The sequence below is a fragment of the Dendrobates tinctorius genome, unplaced genomic scaffold (assembly GCF_039654945.1).
Source record: "Dendrobates tinctorius isolate UK_male_01 unplaced genomic scaffold, ASM3965494v1 ptg000404l, whole genome shotgun sequence".
Lineage (NCBI taxonomy): Eukaryota > Metazoa > Chordata > Amphibia > Anura > Dendrobatidae > Dendrobates > Dendrobates tinctorius.
Window position 1 is genome coordinate 283146 of NW_027362069.1, and position 15277 is coordinate 298422.

The window sequence follows — 15277 nt, forward strand, 5'->3', positions numbered from 1 at the left end:
TGTCATTACTCACATAACTCTTCACATATTGACTACTGTATTGTCCTCATCACAGACACTACTTACTACCATATGACACCATTACTTACTCTCACAATGCCCTGCAGCTCCTCCTATTAACCCTTGTGTATGCCAACCATACCTGCTAATGGCTCTGATGTCATTTTATGTCTCCATTCTGGCTAGAGCTCCCATAAAGTCATCTCATTAGCTGCAAAGTTAGTTAGCGAAAGTTTTTCCAAGATGGCAGCTCAGTCCGACATGGCTGTTCAATATATTTAGTACTGATCATTCTCGTACAATGAGTGCTTTTATTTTAACATGGCCAAACATGAGAAATGACAAGGGGTTGTCCTAGTAGTGGTCAACACCTTTAAGAACATACAATTTTGAGTTAAAATATTTCCAACATTTTGAACATGAAAAAAGCTTCTCCCCGTATGACTTCCCTGATGTTTATTAAGAGTTGATTTTGGTAGAAAACATTTCCCACATTAAGAATATGATACAGGATTCTCCCCTGTGTGAGTTTTTTGGTGACTAATAAGAGATGATTTCTTCACAAAACATTTCCCACATTCTGAACAGTTAAAAAGCTTCTCCCCTATGTGAGTTCTTTGGTGCTTAAACAAATATGATTTACAGTTAAAACATTTCCCACATTCTGAGCAGGAAAATGGCTTCTCCCCTGTGTGAGTTCTATGGTGATGAACCAAATCTGATTTCCAGTTAAAACATTTCCCACATTCTGAACAAGAAAATGGCTTCTCCCCTGTGTGAGTTCTATGGTGATTAACCAAATCTGATTTCTGGTTAAAACATTTCCCACATTCTGAACAGGTAAAAAGCTTCTCCCCTGTGTGAGTTCTCTGGTGATTAACAAGATGACATTTCTGGTTAAAGCATTTCCCACATTCTGAACAGGGATAAGGCTTCTCCCCTGTGTGAGTTCTTTTGTGGGTAACAAATTGTGATATCTGTGCAAAACATTTCCCACATTCTGAACAGGGAAATGGCTTCTCCCCTGTGTGAGTTCTCTGGTGCTTAAGACAGTCTGATTTATTGCTAAAATATTTCCCACATTCTGAACATGAAAAAGGCTTCTCCCCTGTGTGCGTTCTCTGGTGGGAAACAAAATGTGATTTCCGTGCAAAATATTTCCCACATTCTGAACATGAAAATGACTTCTTTGCTTTAGAAGCAAGTTGTTTTTTAATGCCTCTTTTGTGACTTTGATTTTCCTTTTTAATCGGTAATGAATCAGAAGATGGGACCTGTTTCATAGGATCAGATGACAGATCTTTGCTGTGAATGGATGATGATATATCTGGAGTAATAGCAATCACTTCAGTTGTATTTTGTAGGATCTCAAGATCATCAGATTTAAAAACTGAAGACGTCAGCTGTCCCTCTGATCTCCTGGTACAGTCATCTGCTAAGATAAAAGAAAATTTTAATAAAATATCCTTAAGTTTTATATTTTTGAACATTTCTACTTAAACTGTCCATAAAAATGGCAAGCTATGTTAAAAACTTAAATTATTTACCAAGACAATGACAGTTCACAGTCTAATAGAAAACCTTGTTGGATGAACCAGTAGTGTGAGGTGTTCAACTGTTTGTTCATTCTGCCTCCCAAATATCGAATAAAAAGAAACTAATCAATGTTCTATAGGCAAAAAAAATACCAATTCCCATCTCACCAAAACAAGTCCCCACTCAGGTCCATCATCTGTCAATGGAAAAACAGAGGTTCCCACACTATTAGTGGCTCAAAGGCTGTTGAAAAGCAACAAGGTTTCTATAAACCAATCCAGCAAAATCCGCTCTCACTTCGGAGTCTTGCAGTGTGCGCAAACAACATTCAGGATCCCTGTATTTAGCAATATTATAGTGAGAAGAACCCACTTAATTTGCGGTGTGTGTCTCCTGGAGCACAATCTGGGCACTATGTGCTGGGTAATAAAATGGCAAATGTGTAATTTTCACTCTCCAACATCCACTGCGTGTTAATTCCCAGAAAGTGGCTGTGGAGTCAAAATATTCACTCCTCCTAAGGATTATAGCCCTCAGTGAATTAATTTATAAAATGGAATCACTTTATGGGGATTTCGACTATTCTGGTTTTCTGTCATTTAGTTATATTAGGGCTTCTGCATATGGTGTGTCCAATCTCATCTGGGATCTGTTCCTGCTGTCCAGCTGGAGTAATCTGCTCCCTACTTCAGCCAATTGGAAAGTACCACACCCTACTAAAGCGCAAAGCACCTGGCCGGAATCTGCCAGATACAGCGCTGTTCTCCTCTGGTTCAGTCCTCTGTGCTCAGCTTGTGGCTTGTGTATTTGTTTCCTGCTGTGACCGTGGCCCGTTTACTGACTACTCTTGTGTCTTCTGATTCTGTTCTTCTGGTTCTGACCCAGCTACCTGACTATTCTTCTCACCATCTAACACCACAGAATAGCAGGTAACACCATGGTCCAAGCCTAGGGGTCCCTGTGTAAGTCCAGATTCCATGTGAGGTTGTTAAAGGGCGATGAGGAAGGCAATCCTTGGGATATGGAAAGCAGAGAAGATAGAGCCAAGCATGTTCATGGTGGACATCTTTTGAGCTGCCAGGTGACCATGAACAGTGCTCCCAATACATTGTGTCTGCAAACTATTCCAGCTAGATCTGCATTCATATAGCTAAATGGCGCTCCTTCCCTTCTGAACTCTGCCATGTGCCCAGACAGTAGAGTACAATCGTATGTAGGGTATAGTGCGAAGCTGGAAAATAATTTGTAAGATCCATTTGTTTTCTATTATCCTTTGTGCAGAATTCCAAAGTTACCATCAAATAAAGTGACACACGTCAGATATTAATAATGAGGTCTGATTAGGAACTACTGAAATGATCAAACTCCACAGTCTCCATCAGTAATAAATGAGTAACTAGTGGTGAAACCTCTCTGGTGTAATTAGCATGTGGGTCTCAGAGACTTCACAATCTATACTATCCTAAGCTCCAATATTTTCTGTAAGATGAGTTTTAAGAAGAAATATTAGGCATTTAAAGAGAACTGTGTATAAGGCCGGTTTCACACGTCCTGATATTTCCGGTACCGGAGATGTCCATGTGTGTAATACTCGTGGCACACGTGACAACCGTGTGCCGCCTGTGTGCAGCATCAGTACCACATGGACGGCTGGCAGGGATGAAGCGCTACATTAATCGCTGTTCCCCGGTGGTAGGTGCTGAAGACGCTCTCATCATTCTCCCCTGCTCTGCCGGCGGAGAGAATGATGAGAGTTATATTAAAGTCAGAATGATGACAGCAGGTGGCGGCTTTTGGGACTATTACTCCCATCAACCTACACCTGCTGCTAAGAACAGTGACAGCAGGAGCGGATGATGGGAGTATTCCTCACCTGACACCTGTGCTATAACTAAGTAAATGAATGAAAAAACTGGCGAGGATTCCCCTGTATTTCCTATAACCAGTCTGGAAAACTCACAACTGGGGGCTGCAACCCTCATCTGTCAGCTTCAGCAAGGATGGTTATCAAGAATAGAGGGGTCCCAACACTGTTTTTTAAATTATTTAAATAAATAGTTTAAAAAACTGCATGGGGTCCCCCCCATTTTTGACAACAAACCTTGCTAAAGCTGACAACTGGGGGCTGGTATTCTCAGGCTTGTAAGGGGCCAGCCTAAAAATAACAGCCCGCAGCTGCCCAGAAAAGGCACATCTATTAGATGCGCCAATTCTGGTGCTTTGCCCGGCTCTTCCCACTTGCCCTATAGTGATGGCAAGTGGAGTTCATATTTGTGGGGTTGATGTCACCCTTGTATTGTCAGGTGACATCAAGCCCATGGCTTAGTAATGGAGAGGTGTCTATAGACATCTCTCCATTACTAATCCTATAGTTATATGGTAAATAAAGACACTGCCAGAATAAAGTCTTTTATTAGAAATAAAACAATACACAGTTTTCATTTTTTATTTAACAATAACACAGAGAATTCTCACGGTGATCTGCTGTGACGGCTTGAACTGTGCTGACCTCATCACTGGCTAATTCCCACGGTCCTGAGGTCACTGCAGTTCAGCCTGGCTGGAAACCTCGATGATGTCACTGCTGGTCAATGATGCTGTGCTTGCAGCAGCTCATTCACCAGTGGTTCTCAGCCTGGACGGTCGCATCTTGGCACTGTCCAGGGTGAAAACTAATTATCCCCCAGACATGGATTACGGCGTGGGACAGAGCGACAGACAGGTATGGTATAGTGTTGTTTTTCTATTTTATTTTTATTACAGGAGAGCGAGGTCTTCGGTGGAAATAGGCGTTAGGTGAGTATAACTGTGTTTGTTATTTTTAAATAGAAAAGGAAAACTGTGTTTAGTTTTATTTCTAATAAAAGGCTTTATTCTGGCTGTGTCTTTATTTTCCATGTAGCCAGGGCCCCGGACTGGGAGTGAAATTCAGCCCTGGCATTTTTAAGACCACAGGCCCACGTCTTGTACCCTCTGTAATCTTGCTCTCTAGATAGTCTAATACAGGTCAGCAGCCTACAATCACAACGTTTAGTGTTGTGACCTGCAGAGCTGACAGCCACTGAATTATGGCCACTTTAGATGAGCCAATAATCATGAAATGTGGGATTGTAAGAGCGCGGCTTCCTGATTATCGGCTCATTTCAATAGCTCAGTAATCACCTGATGGAAGGAAAAATGATTATTAGTCACGGCTTAAAACTCAAGGTTCTTGGTGGCACATTGCTCGGGGTAAACAGGACATGCGCTCCTGAGAACAGGACAGTCTACGTGCACAGAACATATTACCAGTCGCTGTGTGCACAGAGAAGTGCGTCCTCCTGTGTGAACAAGCTGTAGAGGACACTGACTGACGTGTATATGGCTGGTCGGTGGTCGTGGACATGCTGGAGCACAGTAATGACCGGATGTCTCAGTCAGACAGCCGTTTCTCACGTCCATGTTCTCTCTGTGGTTTTCATTAGTTCTCTCCCATTATAGTCTATGGTGCTGCTCACAGGCTCATGTTTTTGCAGACTGTGTCTCCCCAATAAAAATCAGAGACATTTTCGTTTTTTATCGTTGTCACAGACACAATCCCCTCCACAAGTCTCTGACCCTGTGCCGATCACAGACCACACATAGATCGCCCCTGTGCACACTCTGCGCGGATTAACACTGTAATGTATAGGAGAAGATTTTCATTCATTTAGTTTTTTTCAAACGTGAAAATCACTAAAGTTCCAGTCTGGGGGCAGCACCCATCACCGGCCCATGTGTAGTGACTCATTAACCAGTTTATCGCTGCCTTGCCTTCCTTATAGAAGCAGCAGAGACTGGACAGATGGTTTTCATGCTGGGATGCCTGTATTTTGTGGCTGCAGAACCAAGGTAAGGGGATGTGCACACATCTTTGTCAGGCGGATTGAAGAAGCGCCACAATCCTGCCGCTAAACATGAACTTAGTGCATGGCAATGGAAAACCACATTGCTGTACCCGCTCCGTCTGTTACGTCTTTTATCTGCTTCAGTGCTTGGAAACTGAGGCCATTAATACAAGTAGCACATTCTATCACCTGCAACTATAATAGAAACTATCGAGAAAAGACGCCGGTGGCACAAAAGACATGGCGCCTTCAGGTAAAAGACCGGAGACACTTTCCTGAAACAGCTATGCCCCCAGAAAAAAATTGTGTGCACATACCCTAGATACAAACACTAGGCTACAGCACCCTGCAAACACTGAGTACAAGAATCATTCTAAGGCCGGGGTCACACTAGGGTGTGTGATGCGAGAAACAACACCCGGCACTGCCACCGGCACTCGGACCGGAGTGTGCGGCTACATGGATTTCTAAGGATTTATGAAAAATGTTGTTCCAAGCTTGCGACCTTTTATTTAATTCCAAAGGTGCATAAGGACCCCCTTAACCCACCTGGGAGGCCGATTATTGCAGCTAATGAAGGCCTTTGTGAAATAGCGTGTGCTATTGTGGATCACTTTTTGAAACCTCTTGTGACACAACTGCCCTCTTTTATTAAAGACACTAGCGCAGCTTAGGGTCATCTGGAGAACATTCAACTTACTGAGGAAATGGTACATGTCACCGCAGATGTGGAGGCATTATATTTTTCTATCGGTCATTCAGACAGATTGAAGGCAGTAGAGAAATATTTGAGTCATAGTAACTTGAATGATATGTCCTCCTTTATCTTGAAACTGTTGAGGTTTATCCTTACTCATAATGACTTCACTTTCGATGGGAAGATATTTTTGCAGCAAAGAGGAACAGCAATGGGGGCCTCGTGCGCCCCCTCTTATGCAAATTTGTTTATGGGGGCCTGGGAATGGTCCATCGTCCAAGGTGAGGAGATCCCTAATGTTGATCAGGTCCACAACTGGATTCGTTATATTGATGATATTTTGTTCATCTGGGAGGGTCCAATTGTGGACCTTGAGACATTTATGAATGCACTTAATGATAACGATCAAAATATCAGACTATCTTATAAATTTGGACGAAAGATCAATTTCTTGGATTTATCCATTTTCAGTGCTCCCTGATGGAAGTTTGTCTACCACGGTTTTTCGTAAACCAACATCAACTAATTACTTACTGCATGCATCCTCCGCTCATCAATGGCGGATCCTAATAGGGGCAGATGGGGCGGTCGCCCTGGGCCCAAGGTTTTTTGGGGGCCCAGGGGCAGGGGCGGGCTGGGCCGGGTGGCAGAGAGGCAAATGCCACCCGGACCAAATTCTTGCCCCGGGTGCCAGAAAGCTTAGATACGCCTCTGCCCTCCGGCTATACTTCCGGGTCAGATGTCGGGCGTGCGCGATGATGTCATCGTGCACGCGCTGACATGTCCCGGAGGATGCTGAAAGCAGAGGCGCTGCTGGGGAGCGAGCCGGCTGTGAGGTAAGTATGGGGAACTTTTTTATTTTTTTTTTATTTATAAAATGAATTAAATGGGGGAGGGGGTGAGTGGGGGCTGTACACAATGAAGGGGGGGTGACTGGGGCCTGTATATGATGACGGGGGGGTGACTGGGGGCTGTATATGATGAAGGGGGGTGACTGGGGGCTGTATATGATGAAGGGGGGTGACTGGGGGCTGTATATGATGACGGGGGGGTGACTGGGGGCTGTATATGATGAAGGGGGGTGACTGGGGTTGTACAGGATGAAGGGGGTGAGTGGGGGCTTCACAGGATGAAGGGGGGATGAGTGGGGGCTTCACATGGTGGAATGGTGGCGGGTTTTCCGTATGGACCCGCAGCAAACCAAGTGCTGCGGTCCGTACGGCTGTCAATTCCCGCACAGGGACCGCAGCGCTCAGGTGGGAAGGGGGGTACAGGGGCCCAGGTTTTATGAACAGCCCCGGGCCCATAGTCCACTTAATCCGCCACTGCCGCTCATCCTAAATCAACAATTCAAGGCATACCAATTGGCCAGTTTCTGCGCATCAGGAGGATTTGTTCGGAAGATCCTCAGTTTGAGGAACAATCCAGTATTCTTAAAAACGGTTCCAAGATCGAGGGTACGGCCACCAGGCCATTCAAAGGGGATATAATAGAGCCAAAAATACGCCAAGAGAATCACTTCTTCACAAAAATCAGCCCCTGGTGTCGTGTGATGAGGGGGACAAGCAGGTAAGGTTTATTACCAATTATAACAGTAGGTGGCCAGAATTGAGAGGAATTATTGACAAACACTGGAAAATCCTTCTCACTGATCCCATTCTTAAACAATGCTTGCCAGATGCACTGTCTTTTGTGGCAAGAAGGGCCCCCAACCTGCGGGATATATTGGTCCACAGTGCATATGACCCCAAAAGAAAAGAAAAAAATAAGAAAAATTCAGAACGTAAGGGGTTTGTTAGGAATCTGTGTCCTGCCATACTAATGCAGAGATCCAGATCCTCACATTCATCTCCAGAGGCTAAGTCCTTTCTGCCAGCTTGTGAGCATGCTCCTGGAATGAGCTCCCTTTGGAGTTCAGGAGTCAGGTGCTCAGGTCCTGCTCCTGATTCCATTGGTTCAGCTGAGGTCTCTGGAGATTTCCGGAAGGTCCCGGTCACTATAAAAAGTGCGCATGGCCGTTATGCCATGCGCTAGTATTTTCTGATACTTGCTGCTGTATGTTTGTTGATGGATGCGTGGTCTGGTGGATGACTTATTATGAAACCCCTTCCCTCGGTTATTACGAGTGTGTGAGTGATTGGGTCAGCCAGTAGCAGCGCTAGCGCCAGCGCGCTCAAGCTTCAAGCCATCTCAGCAGCAAAGCGTCCTGCATCGCGCTTGCGTTATTGCGGTTGCAGACTTCTGTGGCGTTCGCAGTTGCGACGTCGTGCACACGCTCATTTACGGTAAGTCCGTTTGGTTGTAATGCCACTTTAACTACTCCTGTGTTCGGCTACCGTAAGTGTGCCGCTGTGCCCCTGTGCGTTTAACAGGCTCAGCGTTACCTTTTCTTTATTATTTTCCTGTGCAGCTCTGTGTCCCATAACAGAGACTGCCTCTTTTGCACTTGGGTGATTTAGAACCCTGTGCACACTACCGCTGTAGTGCACTGCCTCCCTTAGCAGCGGTTTTGCCATCTGCCGCACGGTGGACCCCGAGTGGCGAAGGCACTTTAATTATTTATTTTTTTTAGTGCCTTCCGCCACTCTTAACATAATACTAGCGCCAGGGTCTGGATAGAGATGGCGGATCAGCAGCAGCTGTTACAGCTTGTGCGTCAGCTCGAGGCTCGCTTGGCCTCCCTCGAGAGGTCTCTCGCAGCTGCGCAGGCCACAGATGCTGCCGTCCAGGCACTTACGGACGCGGTAGGGCGTATGTCCATGTCCACCCTTGCGCCGACAGTTACCCGCCTCCCGTTGCCCGATAAATATGCTGGGGATGGCGCCTCCTGTAGGGGTTTTATCAGTATTGCTCGATACACCTAGAGCTGCTGGCTGCGCAATTCCCTACGGAGCGGGCTAAGGTGGCTTTTGTCATCTCCCTACTGTCGGGCAAGGCGCTGGAATGGGCTACGCCTCTGTGGGAGCGTGGTGACCCCGAGATTCGGTCCGCGGCTAACTTGCTGACTGCCATCAGGCAAGTTTTTCTCGGTCCTCGGGTAACGCATGATACGTCCCTGCAGCTACTCGCCCTTACTCAGGGGTTACTCTCGGTTAGCCAGTATGCCGTCCGTTTTCGGACACTGGCGTCCGAGTTGGAATGGTCCGACAAGGCCCTAATCCCCGTTTTTAGGCGAGGTCTAGCGGAGCATGTGAAGGATGCTCTCTCTACTAGAGAGATCCCCACCAGCTTAGAGGAGCTAATCTCCGTCTCCTCACGGATTGACCTCCGTTTTTCGGAGAGCGGTATGGAGCGGGCGCACTCCAAGCGCAAATCCGTTTCAGCTCCCAAATTTTTTGAACCCCTTGTGCTGGCGGAGCCAGAGGTTCTACCTCCTGAGCCCATGGAGATATCTCGTACCAACCTTAATTCAGACTCCGACCAGGAATCCATCTGCGGTTGTCATCTGTCTGTGCGGTTTCTCCAGAAGCCGTCTCCCCGCAAAGGTTGGAGTCTGAACCAGTTATCGAGACCTTTGTTCCTCCTCTTCTTAGGGATCAGGTCCTCGCCTGGGCGCATGCACCTAACACGCACCACCATCGGGGCTATATGCAGGTCTCAAAACTGTTGGCTGGTGCGTATTGGTGGCCCCATAGAGCTCGGGACATAAAAAGATATATTCAGGCTTGCACCTTGTGTGCTCAGCCTAACCCTCCTAGACAGAGGGTGGCGACAACTGCCAACACGCGGCAGCGTGCCTCTGTCACTCCCGCTCCTACTATCTCCCAAGTGTCCCTCTTGAAACCTGGTGACCTCGGTTCCTCTGATGCCTTCCAGGTGTCTCGGGTTACTGTAACTCCTACCAGGGCTCGGGGAGGAGGGGGCCTTAGGAGGGGGGGTAATGTTAGGAATCTGTGTCCTGCCATACTAATGCAGAGATCCAGATCCTCACATTCATCTCCAGAGGCTAAGTCCTTTCTGCCAGCTTGTGAGCATGCTCCTGGAATGAGCTCCCATTGGAGTTCAGGAGTCAGGTGCTCAGGTCCTGCTCCTGATTCCATTGGTTCAGCTGAGGTCTCTGGAGATTTCCGGAAGGTCCCGGTCACTATAAAAAGTGCGCATGGCCATTATGCCATGCGCTAGTATTTTCTGATACTTGCAGCTGTATGTTTGTTGATGGATGCTTGGTCTGGTGGATGACTTATTATGAAACCCCTTCCCTCGGTTATTACGAGTGTGTGAGTGATTGGGTCAGCCAGTAGCAGCGCTAGCGCCAGCGCGCTCAAGCTTCAAGCCATCTCAGCAGCAAAGCGTCCTGCATCGCGCTTGCGTTATTGCGGTTGCAGACTTCTGTGGCGTTCGCAGTTGCGACGCCGTGCACACGCTCCTTTACGGTAAGTCCGTTTGGTTGTAGTGCCACTTTAACTACTCCTGTGTTCGGCTACCGTACGTGTGCCGCTGTGCGTTTAACAGGCTCAGCGTTACCTTTTCTTTATTATTTTCCTGTGCAGCTCTGTGTCCCATAACAGAGACTGCCTCTTTTGCACTTGGGTGATTTAGAACCCTGTGCACACTACCGCTGTAGTGCACTGCCTCCCTTAGCAGCAGTTTTGCCATCTGCCGCACGGTGGACCCCGAGTGGCGAAGGCACTTTAATTATTTATTTTTTTTAGTGCCTTCCGCCACTCTTAACAGGGTTTTCCCCTTACGGGTTTTGCAAGGGTTGTGCTAATATGAAAAAGGGCTTTAGTTTCTCTAACTTTGACCAGTCTAGAAAATTTGACATTAGGGTCAATATCACCTGTTCATCTAAGGGGGTTGTGTATTATGCAGAGTGTCCCTGTGGAAAAATTTACATAGGTATGACCAGTCGTGAGCTCAAAGTTCATGTCCGTGAGCACTGTTTAGACATTGAGAAAGCTAAAACAGCCACTGACATCAGCTCTCTAAAGACCCTTCCTAGGCATTTCAGGAAGTACCATCAATGTAATTCTAGACTGCTTAAGGTGAAGGGGATTGATATGGTGACCCTTGGCCCTAGAGGGGGGGGATGTTTCTAAAATACTGGCCAAAAAAGAATGTCAATGGATTTATAGGCTGGGGACCCTCACACCCCAGGGTCTAGATGAAAGCTCTGGCTTTAGCGCTTATCTCTGATAACTTTAGGGGTGGTTACTTTGAGGGTAGGGGGTTTTAATGTGTCAATTAGTTTGTGTGTCTCTTTTTAATTGTATTTATTTTTATGTTTAGTACTCCTGCCTCCACTCCTGTTCATATCGCAGAATGATGTACATCTTTCCTCAGATGGGATCATGAAGAGGATTTTTTACGATGGGGTTTCGTTGTCCTGCACTAATAGATGGATGGATTCCATTATGGATATGAGATGACCATGAGATCTTGTGTTATGCTGTTTTTGGTTGACACCGCAGCAGTGACGCCTTGTGTGACATTATCATCTCTTGTGCTTTGCACTTGAGTGGTGATGTTGCTGAGTGATACCGCTATGCGATATTAATAATACCATTCTAGTACGGCATTCAAATATTATGTATAGTTTTTGATATTGTCAGGTCAGTTAAATACTATAATCAAAAGTCTGATATTGCTGAGGAATATTATCATGTGATATTAATAACAAATGTATTGGTTAATCCTAGTACAGCGTATAAACGTTATATATACTTTTTTGATATTGACAGGGCATTGGAATATCATAATCAAGTTCATGTTTGCACTAGATATGAATATTTAGACATAGCTCTTTTATCGATTTACTGATACTTTAATTGCACCGTCACTTTATTATAGCTATGTATTCACTAATATGATATGATGGAATTGTGGTCGTGTTATTTCATGCCCACCCATTTGTGGTAGCACGCATGCGTGGTATACGGGGACGGTGGAAAATGCAAAGCGGTCTGTTCATGAATTAGGTGCGCACATCTCCACATAGGACCTGGCGATGCCTTATCATGTGACCGCAAAGTATTATTCCCATTGGACTCTATGTCCCACGTGATGCAGCGCATGCGTCATAAACACCTCAGTATTGGGATTTGAGCAGGACCTTTGGTGTTCATCGCACGCAGGCGCAGCTGATCATTTGGTATAGTGACTATAGACTATAGACCTATGCTGCGCAGGCGCCGCCACTGATCCCCCACAACAGTACAATTGTTTTCTGCGCAGGCGCCAGTAGCGATCTATTATGGTGGACATAGTGAATGCAGGTTTGCGCAACTTTTAATGATTATGCACACGTGGTACTGGTATATAAATCGGATCTCCCCCTGCCCTGACACGCCTCCCGAAGAAGCAGTGCGAAACGCGCGTTGGGGTCGAGGGACGTCCAGGCATCTCCACCCGCATTTACAGGTATAGAATTGTCTAGCCTTTATTATATTCACCGGCATTAATTTTACCTCAATTGAGGTTCATTTTTGGGATAATTGGATATAGCTGCTTTTATGCAGCAATGAAATGTCATAATACAAATGATGTGGCCAGCAAATGTTTTACCATTGCAAGGTGATGATCTGTAGGATATCAGGTGCATTGTTCTTTTACCCCCTTACTTTTTCTTTGGTGAATTTTGGTGTTAGGATGTGAGATTCCATGGACTTGTAGGCCCCCTCCTTATTTTATGTTCCAGCACTTTTCCTGTGTATATATTTTTGTGTCTTTTTGTGCAATAAAATATAAATTTTTAACAAGTATACACTATTGTGTGGGGTCAACATTTTTTGTTACGTTGTTACCACAAAAGTAATAATATGATTCTGTGGTGAATTATTTATGCATGGATTCATGCTTTTTGGGCCAATTTTGTGATTGTATGGATTTCTAAGGGCCAATGCAGACGGCCATATATATCCTCTGATCTGAGAGAATCGGCCAATTATACTGTACAGCTGACACTTGGATCAGGATCTGACCCGAGTGTCAGCACAGTGTGGTCCGATTTTCTAGGATGAGAGAATCAGAGAACACTGAGCAAAAGATGGAGATCAAACTCTTCTCCATTATGTCATCGGAGTGGTTTGGTGTTTTCCACGCACTCATTGTATTGCATTACTGAGTGTGATCGGAATATCATACGTTACCAATATATAACATATAACGCATGTTCCAACCCCATGGATAGAGACAAACACCTTGGTCACCTCTCACCTCAGAAAGTCCTTTTTGAGTCAGGGCTACCATCCAAGAACAGCTGAAAACCAAATTACAAGAGCCACCAGAATGTCAAGGAATCACCTGCTACATTACAAAGCTAAAGAAGAGAATAACCGGGAGCCTCTAGTGGTCACCTACAACCCAAATCTGGAGGTGCTAAGGGGAGCGGCACGGAAATTACAACCTTTACTACAAAAAGATGCCCGATTACAATCCATGTTTCCAGACCCCCCACTACTGTGTTTTAGGCAGCCCCCAAATTTAAGAAGCGTCATTGTCAGAAGCTCCCTGTCCTCTCCAACAGCTGCAGGAACCTTTCCTTGCAACCAGAAAAAAATGTAACACCTGTCCATTTATAATGACCACGGACAAGATAAAGATCCCCAACTCACATCAGGACTACAAGATCCCAGGTACTCTCAGCTGCATCACATCTAATGGGGTGTACTTAATTATTTGTACTAAATGTCCAACTGGGGTCCGTATGTGGGAGAGACCAGGCAAAAGCTTAGAACAAGGATGAATGCTCATCGTCACACAATAAGAGAAAAAAGAAGGGATCTACCTGTGGCAAAACATTTTTGTATCCCCGGTCATAGCATGATGGACATTAAATTACTTGTATTAAATGGTAACTTCAACTCTCAGAGAGACAGGAGGGTTTGGGAGTATAAATTTGTGACATCTTTTGACACACTCAGTGCAGGAATGAATGTGTCACATGGATTTATGTCTTTTTACATCAATTAAGGAATTTGCTCTTCAGAACTTCTGGGGTCATCACACAACACAGAACTAGACCCCAATCAGTGGATAATAAAACTTTCACACTCCTTATCTGTGAACTGTTCCAATATTTATGTTTATCCCTCTCCCATAATGACAATTCTGCTAAATGTCACTTGTCTTATCTATTGCGATATTTCTGTGTTGTTTTGTGTATAAATATGTGATTTTTCAGATGTTGTATTAGTCTAGCCTGACGAAGAGACCTGAGTAGTCTCGAAAGCTTGCAATGTGTTACCACCTTTTCAGTTAGCCATTAAAAGGTATCAACCACTGAGGACTCTCAATTCTAAATATTCTTCTATCTACTGGCTTACACGGTACAAAGATATATATGTTTCCTGTATCAAAGTCATTTGAACAGTTTTGGGTGGAGGAGAATGTTGTGGTCTAGAGGCAAAATGGTGATCATGATAATACGGCCGGACTACACCACCGATAAAGCAGCCACAGCCGGTGACTGAGAGGAATCTGTGACTTCTCTGCATTCAGTGGTTACTACTCACCCGGGTAGTCATATGTGGGAATCTCCTCTTTACACCACTCATCACCCCTCACATATGTCTCTGTAGTATTAATATGGGTCAGATCTTCACCCTGAAACAAATATTGTAAAAGTCACAGACAGATGGAGAAGTCCCATCTATGATCAGCTCTAATCCTGCCATCTCCACCGTTCTCATTACACAAGTATAAAACATATAATACTGGTGGATAAAACAAGACTGAGCACAAGACCATCACAGCCGTCTACACATCTCCTGACACCTTCTCTCCATCTACCTGATGATCCTGAGGAGCACTGGGATCTTCTTGGTTACAGTCCTGTGGAAGAAGAGGACGGGGACATCTCTCTGGTGTTGTCCTCTTACTGGATAGATCTGGAGGAAACACATACAGGGACTGAATTAATTCTCTACATACAGATAATTATAGGCCGTGTGTATTTAGTCCTGTCTATTACCTGGAGATGTGAGGGGCTGGGGAACCTCCATTATGACGTTCTTGTACAGATCTCTGTGTCCTTCTAAATACTCCCACTCCTCCATGGAGAAATAGACAGCGACATCCTGACACCTGATAGGAACCTGACACATACAATGATACCGTCATCCCCCGATCCCTTCATAGTGTTACTGTATAATGTCCCAGCATTCCCAGCAGTGTCACCTCTCCAGTCAGCAGCTCAATCATCTTGTAGATGAGTTCTAGGATCTTCTGGTCATTGATG

At 45.2% G+C, this 15277-nt stretch overlaps 1 protein-coding gene across 1 annotated transcript; it reads right to left on the reverse strand.

Annotated features, from left to right (window-relative positions):
• Positions 1-291: 291 nt before the first annotated feature.
• On the reverse strand, positions 292-14641 carry LOC141076394 (uncharacterized). Its single transcript, XM_073563846.1, has 2 exons — positions 14553-14641; positions 292-1435 (listed from the first exon to the last, which is right to left on the reverse strand). The coding sequence occupies exon 2, from the start codon at positions 1281-1283 to the stop codon at positions 495-497; it is 789 nt and encodes a 262-aa protein (XP_073419947.1). The 5' UTR covers positions 1284-1435; positions 14553-14641; the 3' UTR covers positions 292-494.
• Between the last annotated feature and the right edge of the window lie 636 nt (positions 14642-15277).

Bases quoted from the DNA above. Each gene is read 5' to 3' on its own strand.
- LOC141076394 (XM_073563846.1), bottom strand. From the start codon at position 1,283: ATGAAACAGGTCCCATCTTCTGATTCATTACCGATTAAAAAGGAAAAT.